Below are 16,226 nucleotides of genomic sequence, written 5' to 3' on the forward strand. Positions count from 1 at the left end.
GTAAGATTTTTATAATAATATTTGATATATTATGTTAAATAATTACCTTCAGCATTGGCTATGTTGTATTTATTATTTTACTGGGAAGCATCCAACTGGTATGATAAATCTTTATTCATTTTGTATCCTTTTTAGTAAAATGATAATGAGAATTTTAAAACAATATTTTATTTCCGATTTGCAGTAACTCAATAACCGTTTTACTTTGTAGCATTTCCAAATGGTTGTGGTTCTCATAACGGACCACACAGTGTGGAATGCCTTACAACTATATGGGAATCAAATGGTTGTTTAAGTGAAGGAACAAATGCTCCAATTAAACTAAACACAGCTGAAAAAGAAGTGCTGGATTTGCTTACGTTGGAGTATGTCTTTGTTAGTTAATCACTGGTATATAGTATTAACTTTATTTACCATCTTTACAGTGATGTTGGCATTAATTTTAAAACTACGCGAATTGAAGCTGATGGTGGAGATAAAGATAGAGGATTGGAATGTTATGGAATTGGTTTGTACATTATTAACAAAATTGTTATTGGCTAATGTATTTTGTTTCAGTTTATCCTGATAATTGTGATTCGTATATTGGACCTCACTCCATTGATTGTCTCGTCACAATCTGGGAAGATGTTGGTTGTAAGGTCAAGGGTCTTAGATATCCTGGTGATCTGACAAGTGCCGATGCAGATGCTTTGAAAAACATGAATTTACGGTGATTTATATATGAAATTTTTCATTTAATTATACCTGTTCAAACACAGGAATGTAAGAGCAAACATGGAAGATGTGAAATCAGCAGCTGATGGTGGAGATGCAGATAATCAATTGAATTGTTATGGCATAGGTAAGATTCTATAATTATATTATATATATATATTTTTTTAATGATTACCTGCAACATTGGCGGTTTTGTGAATGTTTTGGTCATTGTAAAACATCAAATAAGGCAAAGTTTAATGGTTTCAAGTGGTGTTTCACTTTTATTTTAGGCTTACTTTTATTTTTCATTTTGTTTAATATTAAGCAAAATTCCTCACAAATTTGTTACTTTTTGTATAATCTAATCAATGTAAAATAATTTTGCAGCATTTCCAAACACTTGTGACTCTCACAATGGACCACACAGTGTGGAATGCCTTACAACTATCTGGGAATCAAAAGGTTGTTTGAGTGAAGGAACAAAGGCTCCAGATAAACTAAACACAGCTGGAAAATATGCCTTAAATTTGCTGAATTTGAAGTGAGTTTGTTTACTTATGCTCTGATCTAAGCAAAGTATAAACCTATTTGTATTTTTCAGTGAAGTGGGAACTAACTTTGAAAGTACTCGAATTGAAGCTGATGGTGGTGATAAAGATAAAGGATTGGATTGCTATGGACTTGGTTTGTTTTATGCATTGACCGGCACTATAGGGCAGTGGTTAACGCACCTACCTCTAACGTGGAGGTTACAAATTCAAGGCTTAATGCTGCTACTATTATAGGTGTTTGTATTGTTGGGCAAAACCCTTAATGGCACTTAATAAGTTTTCTAAATTGTCAACCTTATTTTAAAAAATATCAAAAAGATAATTTCTTTCGAAGTTACACGCATGATAATTCGGAAAAGGGCATGAGATGTATGAAACAGAACATGTGTTTTATACCAACCTTCTTTGCTCCTGAAAAGAATGAAAAGCTACACTCATTGCATGTTTTTATGTGATTTATTTTACAATCAGATTCATTTCAGTTTATCCTGAAAATTGTGATTCATATCACGGACCTCACTCTATTGATTGTCTCATCACAATCTGGGAAGATGTTGGTTGCAAGGTTCAAGGTCTTAAATATCCTGGTGATCTAACAAGTGCAGATGCTGATGCTTTGAAAAACATGGATTTAAGGTGATTTTTTGGTTAAACTGTTTTGTTTACCTATAATATTTAATCACAGAAATGTAAGAGCAAACATGGAAGGTGTGAAATCAGCAGCTGATGGTGGAGATGCAGATAATCAATTGAATTGTTACGGTATAGGTAAGATTTTTTATAATAATGTTTGTTATATTTTATGTTTAAAGAATCTGGCCCACGGTTCTCATGGTTGAGCAGTTTTTTTGCATAAGAATAAAGCTTTATGTCTACTGATGCTAAATTAACAGCTAGTTTGTGAAAATTTGCTTTAATTTAAAAGTTATGAACATTTAAAAAATCTAATTTCAAAGTTGTTAAAAACGTCGCGGGCACTGTGACGTCACAATACAATATTCGTTTATTAGGAAAACTCGGCCTATCAGCGGTTTATTGGTGCAGTGTTGATAAATAAGCAAATCAAAATGTTTTTTTAGGGTATTATTAACAATACTTTAAATGGCTTCAGCAACTTATTGAGTTATTTCCTAGGGATCAGTGTATAACCACACAAAATAGTCCACCAAGCTTAGTGGAGAATTAGTTTTCGGGACTTTCCAGGGTTCGGATTTCAAATCTTTTTCCCCATGGCGTAGACTATATTTATATCTGTATTTAAAGTTACCATATAGGAGCTTACCATGAGCACAGTAATCATGCATGATTGGTGCTGTGTTTAAAATAGCAAGACAAGAATGACTGTAAAGCAATAAGTATACATATATGTGTGTTTTTATTTTTAAGAGGAAGAGCGGGGCTTAGAAAAAAGCAAGCAACATTACATTGGTATGCCGGTCATCTCATATTTGTACATTTTACTTCAGATGGTTTTACTATGATATGTTCCCATTAGGATATGCAAGAAAACTTGTTCTGATCAAGTAAGTATAGCATTTATTTGGAGACCAGAGAAGAACAAAGAAGAAACAAATCCACCATCTGGTACAAGCATTCTTTATTCAAAACAATGAAAATAATCCAATACTTATATATGTATTTCTAGTAATTTTAAATGTACTTAATTTAAAACAACGTAACTCTTGCATGAATCACATTTTGTATGAAACAAGACCATTCAAAACTGAATGATGAAATATTCTTGTAAATGTTTGAACCGTCACTATATTGTTGTTCGCTTATACTTTTGATCAGTACTGATAAAACCTTTCTGTTTTCCCTTTTACGTCATTCCCGTACCTATTAAACAAAGTTCTCCATAAACATATGATTGATTATCTTTTTGGTATGAAGGCCAACAATAAATTCTATACAGGTGTAAATTGATTTCGCTAAATGTGTATTCTATGCTCTGGTCTCAGTCAAGAATATCATATTTTTTAATATCTATATATAATTGTGTTTATACAAATTTTAGTAAATTCAGGAAAAAAGACTGTGCAACACAAACAGACTTATGAAATGTCACTTTTTTAATAAATGCTATTCTTAGTCAACCCACCAAATTGTATTTTTGATTTGCTCAGCTTCACTTATTTTCCATGGTCTTTGCCTGTCTACTTCCCCAACACTTGCTGGAAGTACAGGTTCAAGCTAGAAAAAGGTTCAATACCTATTGCTAGTGGACTAGGATCTTCACTTATGTCACTTCATCAGACAAAAAACTTCTACATGACTAAACATCACAAACTTTAACTGACAAATTCAAATAGTGTAATACTGTAATACACTTTTACAAACAATTTTAAAAAACATTAATTTTAAATTAAAATCAGGCCCCGGCAATACCTACGCATATTTCTTAATGTAAAAGTAACAGAAAAAGCTATGTCGACGGTACACTCTGTTTTGCTGCAAACAATATTTCATTTTCCGCTAGCAAAGCAAAGCCTAAATCAGCTGATCGAGTAGAACAGATCGTGATATAACTTAGGTGTAAATTTTCCTTTAAAACCAACTTGTATAAGCGTGGTTCAGACTGTTTAATATTTACCATCAACGTTGGCTGTGTTGTATTTATTTTTTATTGGGAAGCATCCAACTGGTATGATAAATCTTTATTCATTTTGTATCCTTTTTAGTAAAATGATAATGAGAACTTTAAAACAATATTTTATTTCCAATTTGCTGTAACTAAATAACCATTCTACTTTGTAGCATTTCCAAATGGTTGTGGCTCTCATAACGGACCACACAGTGTGGAATGCCTTACAACTATATGGGAATCGAATGGTTGTTTAAGTGAAGGAACAAATGCTCCAATTAAACTAAACACAGCTGAAAAAGAAGTGCTGGATTTGCTTACGTTGGAGTATGTGTTTGTTAGTTAATCACTGGTATATAGTATCAACTTTATTTACCATCTTTACAGTGATGTTGGCATAAATTTTAAAACTGCACGAATGGAAGCTGATGGTGGTGACAAAAATAAAGGATTGGAATGTTATGGAATTGGTTTGTACATTATTTCTAACATTGCTATTGGCTAATGTATTTTGTTTCAGTTTATCCTGATAATTGTGATTCATATCACGGTCGTCACTCAATTGATTGTCTCCTCACAATCTGGGAAGATGTTGGTTGTAAGGTTCAAGGTCTTAAATATCCTGGTGATCTAACAAGTGCAGATGCTGATGCTTTGAAAAACATGGATTTAAGGTGATTTTTATGCATGAACTTTTTTGTTTACCTATAATATTTTAAACACAGAAATGTAAGAGCAAACATGGAAAGTGTTAAATCAGCAGCTGATGGTGGAGATGCAGATAATCAATTGAATTGTTATGGCATTGGTAAGATATTTTTAATAATATTTAATTAGTTTTATATTTAATATTTACCTGCCACATTGGTTTTTTTGTATTTTTTGAATGGGAAACAGCTAAATGATTTGATTAGCACAGTTTGATATTTACAAGTTAGTGTTTTATTTTTCCTTTTCGGTTTTTTTTGTCGTTTTCTATCCGCTTTAGTAAAATGCTAATGTAAAATTTAAAACAAGGTGTTTTTTTTTGACTTACTGAAACTTAATACCTGATGTACTTTGTAGCATTTCCAAATGGTTGTGGCTCTCATAACGGACCACACAGTGTGGAATGCCTTACAACTATATGGGAATCGAATGGTTGTTTAAGTGAAGGAACCAATGCCCCAATTAAACTGAACACAGCTGAAAAAGAAGTGCTGGATTTGCTTACATTGGAGTATGTGTTTGTTGGTTAATCACTAGTATAAAATATAAACTTTATTTACCATCTTTACAGTGATGTTGGCGTTAGTTTTAAAACTGCGCAAATTGAAGCAGATGGTGGAGATAAAGATAAAGGATTGGAATGTTATGGAATTGGTTTGCACATTATTAACAACATTTTTATTGGCTAATGTATTTTGTTTCAGTCTATCCTGAAAATTGTAACTCATATCATGGACCTCACTCTATTGATTGTCTCGTCACAATCTGGGAAGATGTTGGTTGCAAGGTTCAAGGTCTTAGATATCCTGGTGATCTAACAAGTGCAGATGCTGATGCTTTGAAAAACATGAATTTAAGGTGATTTTTATGCATGAACTTTTTTGTTTACCCATAATATTTTAAACACAGGAATGTAAGAGCAAACATGGAAAGTGTGAAATCAGCAGCTGATGGTGGAGATGCAGATCAACAATTGAATTGTTATGGGATTGGTAGGATTTTAATATAATATTTAATTAGCTTTAGGTTCAATCATTTACCTGCCACATGGGCTATTTTGTATTTATTTTTTTAATGGAAAACAGGTAAGTGAAACATTAGCAAAGTTTAATATTTACAGATTGGTGTTTTGTTTTTATTTCTTGCCTATTTTTTATTTTCTATACACTTTAGTAAAATGCCAATAAAAAATTTAAAACAATATGTTTTTCTTTTCGATTTGCTGTAACCTAGGAACTGATGTACTTTGTAGCATTTCCAAATGGTTGTGGCTCTCATTACGGACCACACAGTGTGGAATGCCTTACAACTATATGGGAATCGAATGGTTGTTTAAGTGAAGGAACAAATGCTCCAATTAAACTAAACACAGCTGAAAAAGAAGTGCTGGATTTGCTTACTTTGGAGTATGTCCTCGTTAGTTAATCACTGATATCTAGTTTAACTTTATTTACCATCTTTACAGTGATGTTGACATTAATTTTAAAACTGCACGAATGGAAGCTGATGGTGGAGACAAAGATAGAGGATTTGAATGTTATGGAATTGGTTTGTACATTATTTACATCATTGCTATTGGCTAATGTATTTTGTTTCAGTTTTTCCTGAAAATTGTGATTCATATCACGGTCGTCACTCAATTGATTGTCTCATCACAATCTGGGAAGACGTTGGTTGCAAGGTTCAAGGTCTTAAATATCCTGGTGATCTAACAAGTGCAGATGCTGATGCTTTGAAAAACATGAATTTAAGGTGATTTTTATGCATGAACTTTTTTGTTTACCTATAATTATTTAATCACAGAAATGTAAGAGCAAACATGGAAAGGGTGAAATCAGCAGCTGATGGTGGAGATGCAGATAATCAATTGAATTGTTATGGCATAGGTAAGATTTTATTGATAACATTTGAATAATTTATGTTTAAAATTACCTGCAACATTGGCTATTTTGTAACTATTATCTTTTTTTAATGGAAAACAGCCAAGTGAAATGATTAGCAAAGTTTGATATTTACAAATTAGTGTTTTGTTTTTATTTTTTGGTTACTTTTTTTGTGTTCTATCTGCTTTAGTAAAATGCTAATGAAAAATTTAAAACCAAGTTTGTTTTTTTTGACTTACTGAAACTTAATACCGAATGTACTTTGTAGCATTTCCAAATGGTTGTGGCTCTCATAACGGACCACACAGTGTGGAATGCCTTACAACTATATGGGAATCGAATGGTTGTTTAAGTGAAGGAACAAATGCTCCAATTAAACTAAACACAGCTGAAAAAGAAGTGCTGGATTTGCTTACTTTGGAGTATGTCCTCGTTAGTTAATCACTGATATCTAGTTTAACTTTATTTACCATCTTTACAGTGATGTTGGCATTAATTTTAAAACTACGCGAATTGAAGCTGATGGTGGAGATAAAAATAAAGGATTGGAATGTTATGGAATTGGTTTGTACATTATTAACAAAATTTCTATTGGCTAATGTATTTTGTTTCAGTTTATCCTGAAAATTGTGACTCATATCACGGACCTCACTCTATTGATTGTCTCATCACAATCTGGGAAGATGTTGGTTGCAAAGTCGAAGGTCTTAAATATCCCGGTGATCTGACAAGTGCAGATGCTGATGCTTTGAAAAGCATGGATTTAAGGTTTTTTTTATTCTTTTTAGGTGAGGTCCTTGTTAAGGACCTGGGATTTAGGCCACATTTAGGCCATTACCTTAACACCCGAAAAGCCCATTTAAGTCCTTTGTGCGACCGGTGCTGCGACACCGCATCGCACTCAGACGCCTGTTATTTTGCATTATTTTTTATCCTCGAGTTACCACTCTTTTTACCTTTATGTATGATTTGCTTTTGATATGGCTTATAATTTGGACAACCCATTAGTGACCCTGGGTTAGAGCAATGTCTGTTAAGTGTCTTGCCCAAGAACACATACCCTATCAGTGGTAGTACCGCGGTCGAGCATCGAATTGGGGACACTTTGGTTTTCGATGCAGGCGCCCAACCCACTAAGCCATGGCGCAGGACATGGATTTAAAGTTATTTATGTATTATTTTTTTTATTTAACCATAACTGTTTAAACACAGAAATGTAAGAGCAAACATGGAAAGTGTAAAATCAGCAGCTGATGGTGGAGATGCAGATAATCAATTGAATTGTTATGGAATTGGTTAGATTTTTATAACAATATAGTAGGGTGGGGAAGTTGGGACACCTTTAGCACATATTATCCAAATATTCTGAATTTGATTGTGTTTTATATATTTAACAACAATCTTAAGGAGTCGCGAGGATACAGTTTTATAATTCATTGTTTTTTCTTTGTTTACTACCAAATGGGGTTGGAAAAATAGAATAAAAATGTGTCCTATCTTTTCCGACCTTACTTTATTATATAAATGTTTTTAATGATTACCCTAAACATTTTTGATATTTTTTAATTGGATAAATTGATATAGTACTACTTTATGAGTATCTAACTTTTATAATATTTATGCCTCTTACTTTGTTTAGTAACCATTTTGTTTAGTAATATGACCAAGGAAAATTCTTAAAAAGTAGAAACTTATAACTGTTTGTTTTGCAGCATTTCCAAATACTTGCGATTCTCATGATGGACCACACAGTGTGGAATGCCTTACAACTATCTGGGAATCAAAAGGTTGTTTGATTGAGGGAACAAAGGCTCCAGATAAGCTTAACACAGCTGGAAAATATGCCTTGGACTTGCTTAATTTAGTGTAAGTTGGTTGAAGATATGCTTACTTGTATATTATTCATTTCTTTACAGTGATGTTGGCATTAATTTTGAAACTACGCGAATGGAAGCTGATGGTGGTGATAAAAATAAAGGATTGGAATGTTATGGAATTGGTTTGTACATGTTTTGGCATTATTGTTGTCCATACAATTTATAAACTGAAATGAAATTTATTTCAGTTTATCCTGAGAATTGCACTTCCTACCAAGGTCCTCACTCCATTGATTGTCTCATCACAATCTGGGAAGATGTTGGTTGCAAGGTTATAGGTCTTAAATATCCTGGTGATCTAACAAGTGCAGATGCGGATGCTTTGAAAAACTTGAATTTAAGGTGATTTTTAGATGAATCCTTTTTTTGCTTATAACTGTTTTAACACAGGAATGTAAGAGCAAACATAGAAGGTGTAAAATTATCAGCTGATGGTGGAGATGCAGATAATCAAATAAATTGTTATGGCATTGGTAAGATTTTTTTTGTTTACTTTTAATACAGGATTAAAGAAGATAAAAATCCGGACGTATTATCTTTTATGTGCGGCTGTCACCCAAGCTACCAAATCTTGTTATATACGTATACTTTGTAATATCATATTACAATTTATAATGGTATCAATTTATTCATAGGTTTGCTCCTCGCTCTAATATTTTCACCAATTAAAATTCACATCAACACGATTTACCTGCATTTGAAGTTTAAACTATTCTTGGCTGTCTGCTTAAAATTATATCAGAAATAAAAAAATTATACGAAATATAAAAGCGCATGAACCACAACTGTTTTCTAAAATTTTTATGGTTTATTAAAGGTATAATAGCGTAATCATAATTACGTTTATAATTAGGGATGGGCGAATCGAATCCGAATATTCTGCGTTGTTCGACGCATTTTTAGGTATTCGACCGAATACAAATATGCGTATCCGGATACTTTCTATTTCGCCCAAATTGCCACGCACACGCTATTGATTGCGTTAAAACAGTAAATTCCTGGACGCTTAGATACAGTGTGTTTTACGACCTACAATTATGCGGTTTCACATTGCCGTTTATGTTATAACCCAACCCAGTTCGTTCGTTAGGAATTAACTCTAAGAAAGTAAGGAATCGCAGCCCTTTCGAATAATCTAGTGGACAGTGTTTCCGATTTCAACATTCTGCAACACTGCAATTCACGAAACTCCCATCTTGTGCGGCCTTCTCTGATCGTGAACCACGTGTTCGTTTGATCTGAAACCACGTGTTTGTGCAATTTTGATTAGCGGCGCCTTCCGACTAAAACTTAAAGTGTTCCCGTGTGTATTTTCTCCTTAATGACGTCATTAGCGCTCGTGCTCCTGCTATTGCCTAATTGCCGCATTTGAAAAAGCGTAGCTTTTTACCATGTCCGATTTTAGAAATTATAAAAACGAAACTAGCACGATTTGTACATTTTACATGGCTGGCTACAATTATAGTATCATAGAACGAAATGTAAATTAAATTCGACCGTATTCTTGACGAGACATTACTCGTCAATACAACGTTTTAATCTGCCAACTTTGTAATTCTGGTTTCTATAGGAAAGTGTAAAAATCTAGTTAACCCTTGATGTCATGTGGCTAATAGCGGTGCGTCGCCTTTTATCGGCACTCGGCCGTTGATTGACAGGTTTTTAATTAATTTCTCGTCGCGCAGATAACGCTATGATAGAACGTTACCAATAGAAACCAAATGGATATGCAGCGGTTAAATAAATTCATTTGTTTCACCACTGTGAATTAGGTTAAATGACGTCGAATATTCGGATTCGATCAAATATTGGACCGTAGATATTCGGATTTGCCGAATCCTAATAGTTTATATCTCAGCCCATCCCTATTTATAATCCACAATGAACGTGCGTAAATTTTTTATCTCTTTCTGTTGATTTAGATATCTCGTTTTAATAAATGTAATTTCGTTTTAAACTCACCATCTAAAGGTGTCGTTTGACAGGATTTGTGTCAAAATATAGTTGGTGTTATAAAACTGCATTTTTTAATAGTTTGCATAAACCGCTCCGTCATTTTAGCTATCTGCAAGTTTTCGTAACGTTTTCGAAACGTCCGGCGCCGTGGCGTAGTGGTTAGCGCGCCTGCCTCTAACCCAGAGGTAATGGATTCAAGGCTCGTCGCTGCTACCATTGTGGGCGTATGTGTCCTTGAGCAAGACACTTAACGGCAATTGCTCCAACCCAGTGGTCACTAATGGGTTGTCCAAATTATCAGCCATACATAAAAATGAAAAAAAAAAATCCCAAAAAAATAATCACCCACAAAGTAACATAATTGGTAACTCGTAAGCTGGCGCAAGGTGCACACCCGTGTTATAACGACTGTCGTTTTCCGGCCACGCGAGGATAAAGTAAGTTACATTCATTCAAACGATGCAGTTACAAACAGAGCGACATTTATGTTATCAATAATAAGGGAACCAACCAATGAGTATATTGTCGGCGGGACGTAAAAAACTTTTATTATAAATAGGGTTTCAGGTGTTTTTTGATGATCAGGTCTGTGACATTATTACTGATAAAGGGGTATTTTTACAATCCAGTTTTAATATATTTTTGTTTAAATGATTATACGCAACTTTAAAAAAAAATAATGAAAAGCGACTAAGTGGTATAATATGATAATTGTGAATATTTAAAAAATAGTGTTTTACTTTTGCATCTTGCTTACGTTAATTTTTTTATCCTCTTTCGCAATATGGTGAAGGAAAATTATTAAAAATTTGTTTCTTCTTGACTATAATTTTATAACTGTTTGCTTTGCAGCATTTCCAAATACTTGCGATTCTCATGATGGACCACACAGTGTGGAATGCCTTACAACTATCTGGGAATCAAAAGGTTGTTTGATTGAGGGAACAAAAGCTCCAGATAAACTAAACACAGCTGGAAAAGAAGCATTGGACTTGCTTAATTTAGTGTATGTTATTTAAAGATGCACTCACATCTATATTAAAAACTTAATTTATGTCTTTACAGGGATGTTGGCATTAATTTTGAAACTACGCGAATTGAAGCTGATGGTGGTGATAAAAATAAAGGATTGGAATGTTATGGACTTGGTTTGTACATGTTTTGGCAGTAATGCTGTTCATACAATTTAAAAAATAAATTATATTTTTTTTAGCTTATCCTGATAATTGTGATTCATATCACGGTCGTCACTCAATTGATTGTCTCATCACAATCTGGGAAGATGTTGGTTGTAAGGTTCAAGGTCTTAAATATCCTGGTGATCTAACAAGTGCAGATGCTGATGCTTTGAAAAACATGGATTTAAGGTGATTTTTTTGGATAAACTGTTTTGTTTACTTATAATTATTTAATCACAGAAATGTAAGAGCAAACATGGAAGGAGTTAAATCAGCAGCTGATGGTGGAGATGCAGATAATCAATTGAATTGTTATGGCATTGGTAAGTTTTATGTTAACATGCAAAATAATGCTTTTAAATTTAGCTGTAATAATTATATTTTGGAATTATTGTTTTTCTGGGAAACTACTACTAGTATAAAAAGGTAACATTGTTGCTTCTTTGTGTATATATATATAAATAAACCTATTTATCTTTTAATTGAAAATTGAACCTAGTAACATACCAGATTAATCGAATTTTTATGGGAGGCAACCAATTCTTTTTTAAAGAAAAGTGTACAGTAGGTACCAGTAAGACAAACATTTTAATGTAAAAGAGTGTTAAACATTAACTAATGGAAACTAAAACATAATAAAGTCTGTATTTGAAAACTTTTTGATACAATTATACAGAAGAAGCAGTCAATATACCAATTCTATAATAAAATTTAAATTTTCTTTTATAGTTTAATATTCTTCACATTTGAGTGACACTTTTTTTATGAGAATTCCCATGAACACCAATGTTAAACATGCGATTTTCCATTACTTAATGTTCATCGCTCCAACCTGATGATCCTTATTAGATTGATGTTAAGTCGTACAATCAACAACAACGTTTCATATCTGTTTTTTTGCGATGGATCATGGAGCACCAGTTTCATAAAATATAACACCTCTTTTTTTACATATTACATTTCTCTGCAATGCCAGCATAAATAGGTAACAATTGTTTATTTGTAGCATTTCCTAATAATTGTGACACCTACTATGGACCTCACACTGTAGAATGTCTTACAACTATTTGGAATCAAAAGGTTGCTTGAGTGAAGGAACAAAACACCCAGTTAAACTAAACACAGCTGCAAAGGAAGCTTTAAATGTTTTGAGTTTAGAGTAAGTCTATCTTACATATTGCCTGTTGTACATTATTAACTATATTTGTATATTTACAGTGATGTTGGAAATTATTTTGAAACTATTCAAATTGAAGCTGATGGTGGCGATAAGGACAAAGGATTGGAATGTTATGGAATTGGTTGGTACATACATTTTTTGTGCTTTTTGCTTTACGACTAATTCATTTCAGTTTATCCTGAGAATTGCGATTCGTACAACGGACCTCACTCTATTGAATGTCTCATCACAATCTGGGAAGAAGTGGATTGCAAAGTTAAAGGTTACAGATATCCTGGCAATTTGACTATTTCTGATGCTGATGTTTTACAACTCATGAATTTGCCGTAAGTTAATTTTTTTAGTTATATTAACATCCCATGTATAAGATTTTTTCACAGCGATGTAAGAGAAAACATGAAAAGTGTAAAATTAGCAGCAGATGGCGGAAATGATGATCATCAGTTAAATTGTTATGGCTTGGGTAAGTTGAGTTGTAGTATTTTTGTTCTTTCATTGTATTACAAAGAACTAATCGGTAAGTAAGGTATTGTTTTTACTCCTGTTTTAGTATTTCCCGACAACTGTGACACATATTACGGACCACACAGTGTTCAATGTCTTACAACCATCTGGGAATGGAAAGGTTGTTTAGGTGAAGGAACCAGAGCCCCAGTTAAATTAGATCATGCTGATAAAGAAGCTGTGGATTTGCTTACTGTAGAGTAAGTTTGTTTGCAGTTATCTGTAATTTGATGTAATTAACCTTTTATTTTCATAAATTGTAAACTCCAACTTTAGTGAGGTTTTGGATAATTTTGAATTAGTTCAAGTTGAAGCTCGAGGTGGTGACAAAGATAAAGGACTGGAATGTTACGGAATTGGTTTGTACATTATTACCACCGATGCTATTGATTGATGTTGCCTTACTACTGTGTAACTTTTTAGTTTATCCTGAGAATTGTGATTCTTATCTCGGACCCCACTCTATTGATTGTCTCATCACGATATGGGAAGAAGTGGATTGCAAACTGAAAGGTTATAGATTTCCCAACAACCTCACCACCGCTGATAGTGATTCTTTAAAAACCTCAAATTTAATGTAAGTTTTAGTTTTCAAATAATTTACTTTTTCAGATAAGTGATTTATGTTTACAGAGCAATAAAAGCAAATATGGAAGCTGTTAAATCGGCAGCCGAAAATGGAGATGATGATCATCAATTGAATTGTTATGGCTTAGGTACATTGTTTTTTTAAAACTGTGTTTTTTAACAGTACGTTTTTTACCCTGCATACGTTAAAAGACAACACGTATTTGTTCCTTAGTGTTTCCTGACAATTGTGACACGTATTACGGACCACACAGTGTGGAATGTCTTACCACTATCTGGAAATGGAAAGGTTGTTTAGATGAAGGAACAAAAGCTCCAGTTAAATTAGAAACAAATGAAACAGAGGCCTTGGATTTACTGACTGTAGAGTATGTAAACATTGAATGTTATTTTTACAAGTTTCTGTATGTTCTATTCTAAATACAGACAAGTTTTGGATAATTTTGAATTAGTCCAAGTTGAAGCTCACGGTGGAAATAAAGTTAAAGGATTGGAATGTTACGGAATTGGTTTGTACAATATTTATAGCACTTCTATTGATGCAAGTTGTCCTACTATTGCATCTCATTTTAGTATATCCTGAAAATTGTCATTCATATCATGGATACCACTCCATTGATTGTCTTATTACAATTTGGAAAGAAGTGGATTGCAAAGTCAAAGGTTACAGATATCCTGGCAATCTAACAACTGCTGATGCAGATGCTTTGAAATCCATGAACTTGACGTGAGCCTAATTTTTTAACATAATATAAGAATCCAATATATGACGTTTTTATTACAGAGCTGTCAGAGGAGATATGGAAAGTGTAAAATTAGCAGCAGATGGCGGAAATGATGATCATCAGTTAAATTGTTATGGCTTGGGTAAGTTGAGTTGTTGTATGTTCGTTCTTTCATTGTATTACAAGAAGTAATCGGTAAGAAAGTTAATGTTTTAAATTCTGTTTTAGTATTTCCCGACAACTGTGACACATATTACGGACCACACAGTGTTCAATGTCTTACAACCATCTGGGAATGGAAAGGTTGTTTAAATGAAGGAACCAGAGCCCCAGTTAAATTAGATCATGCTGATAAAGAAGCTGTGGATTTGCTCACTGTAGAGTAAGTTTGTTTGCAGTTATCTGTATTTTGATGTAATTAACCTTTTATTTTCCTAAATTGTTAATTTTATCTTTAGTGAGGTTTTGGATAATTTCGAATTAGTTCAAGTTGAAGCTCATGGTGGTGACAATGATAAAGGATTGGAATGTTATGGAATTGGTTTGTACATTATTACCATCGTTGTTATTGGTGGATGTTGTCCTACTATTGTATTACCTTTTAGTTTATCCTGAAAATTGTTATTCTTACCACGGACCTCATTCTATTGACTGTCTCATCACAATTTGGGAAGATGTAGATTGCAAAGTCAAAGGTTATAGATATCCTAGCAACCTGACAACTGCTGATGCAGATGCTTTAAAATTTATGGATTTGACGTTAGTTGAATTTTAAAATATAGTATGAGCATCCAATATATACCTTTTTCACAGAGCTGTAAGAGGAAATATGGAAAGTGTAAAATTAGCAGCTGATGGCGGAAATGATGATCATCAGTTAAATTGTTATGGCTTGGGTAAGTTGAGTTGTTGTATGTTTTTTCTTTCATTGTATTACATAGAAGTAATCAGTTAACAAGGTGTTGTTTTAAATCCTGTTTTAGTATTTCCCGACAACTGTGACACATATTACGGACCACACAGTGTTCAATGTCTTACAACCATCTGGGAATGGAAAGGTTGTTTAAATGGAGGAACCAGAGCCCCAGTTAAATTGGATCATGCTGATAAAGAAGCTGTGGATTTGCTTACTGTAGAGTAAGTTTGTTTGCAGTTTCTGTATTTTGACGAAGTCAACCTTTTATTTTCATAAATTATTAACTTCAACTTTAGTGAGGTTTTGGATAATTTCGAATTAGTTCAAGTTGAAGCTCATGGTGGTGACAAAGATAAAGGATTGGAATGTTATGGAATTGGTTTGTACATTTTAACCAGCGCTGCTATTGGTGGATGTTGTCCAACTATTGTATTTCTTTTCAGCTTATCCCAAAAATTGTTATTCTTACCACGGACCTCATTCTATTGACTGTCTCATCACAATTTGGGAAGAAGTGGATTGCAAACTGAAAGGTTATAGATTTCCCAACAACCTCACCACAGCTGAAAGCTATTCTTTAAAAACCTCAAATTTGATGTGAGTTTTGGTTTTAAAATAATTTACTTTTTTAATTGTGCTTTATGTTTACAGAGCAATAAAAGCAAACATGGAAGCTGTTAAATTAGCAGCCGAAAATGGAGATGATGATCATCAATTGAATTGTTATGGTTTAGGTACATTGCTATTTATTAAACTGTGTTTTTATTTTGACGGTACGTTTTTATCGTATATACTTTAAAAAGCAACGCGTATTTGTTCTTTAGTGTTTCCTGACAATTGTGACACGTATTACGGACCACACAGTGTGGAATGTCTT

General features: G+C 33.3%; 2 protein-coding genes across 3 annotated transcripts in view; both read left to right on the forward strand.

Moving 5' to 3' along the window:
- Positions 1-11,629, forward strand: part of LOC149733953 (uncharacterized) — a 55,190-nt gene extending 43,561 nt beyond the window's left edge. The window contains exons 74-104 of one of the 2 annotated variants that reach the window (XM_089880689.1): positions 212-365; positions 426-508; positions 559-712; positions 762-844; positions 1,087-1,240; positions 1,301-1,383; positions 1,733-1,886; positions 1,936-2,018; positions 4,008-4,161; positions 4,222-4,304; positions 4,355-4,508; positions 4,560-4,642; positions 4,900-5,053; positions 5,114-5,196; positions 5,247-5,400; positions 5,452-5,534; positions 5,795-5,948; positions 6,008-6,090; positions 6,141-6,294; positions 6,346-6,428; positions 6,694-6,847; positions 6,907-6,989; positions 7,040-7,193; positions 7,638-7,720; positions 8,138-8,291; positions 8,342-8,424; positions 8,491-8,644; positions 8,693-8,775; positions 11,111-11,264; positions 11,324-11,406; positions 11,472-11,629. In XM_089880689.1, coding sequence (XP_089736815.1) covers positions 212-365; positions 426-508; positions 559-712; positions 762-844; positions 1,087-1,240; positions 1,301-1,383; positions 1,733-1,886; positions 1,936-2,018; positions 4,008-4,161; positions 4,222-4,304; positions 4,355-4,508; positions 4,560-4,642; positions 4,900-5,053; positions 5,114-5,196; positions 5,247-5,400; positions 5,452-5,534; positions 5,795-5,948; positions 6,008-6,090; positions 6,141-6,294; positions 6,346-6,428; positions 6,694-6,847; positions 6,907-6,989; positions 7,040-7,193; positions 7,638-7,720; positions 8,138-8,291; positions 8,342-8,424; positions 8,491-8,644; positions 8,693-8,775; positions 11,111-11,264; positions 11,324-11,406; positions 11,472-11,629 — 3,713 coding nt within the window. Of the gene's footprint in view, positions 1-211; positions 366-425; positions 509-558; positions 713-761; positions 845-1,086; positions 1,241-1,300; positions 1,384-1,732; positions 1,887-1,935; positions 2,019-4,007; positions 4,162-4,221; positions 4,305-4,354; positions 4,509-4,559; positions 4,643-4,899; positions 5,054-5,113; positions 5,197-5,246; positions 5,401-5,451; positions 5,535-5,794; positions 5,949-6,007; positions 6,091-6,140; positions 6,295-6,345; positions 6,429-6,693; positions 6,848-6,906; positions 6,990-7,039; positions 7,194-7,637; positions 7,721-8,137; positions 8,292-8,341; positions 8,425-8,490; positions 8,776-11,110; positions 11,265-11,323; positions 11,407-11,471 lie in introns of those variants that run through there. The other variant, XM_089880690.1, reaches the window with a different exon arrangement.
- A 45-nt stretch (positions 11,630-11,674) lies between these two features.
- LOC149733955 (uncharacterized) lies at positions 11,675-14,212 on the forward strand. The gene is made up of 9 exons (XM_089880768.1): positions 11,675-11,759; positions 12,443-12,595; positions 12,655-12,737; positions 12,789-12,942; positions 12,997-13,079; positions 13,167-13,320; positions 13,397-13,479; positions 13,544-13,697; positions 13,754-14,212. Exons 2-9 carry the CDS (start codon positions 12,489-12,491, stop codon positions 13,851-13,853), a joined length of 918 nt encoding a protein of 305 aa, XP_089736894.1. The 5' UTR covers positions 11,675-11,759; positions 12,443-12,488; the 3' UTR covers positions 13,854-14,212.
- Positions 14,213-16,226: the final 2,014 nt, after the last annotated feature.

The sequence above is a fragment of the Ciona robusta genome, chromosome 7 (genome assembly GCF_009617815.1).
Source record: "Ciona robusta chromosome 7, ASM961781v2".
Classification (NCBI taxonomy): Eukaryota; Metazoa; Chordata; class Ascidiacea; order Phlebobranchia; family Cionidae; genus Ciona; species Ciona robusta.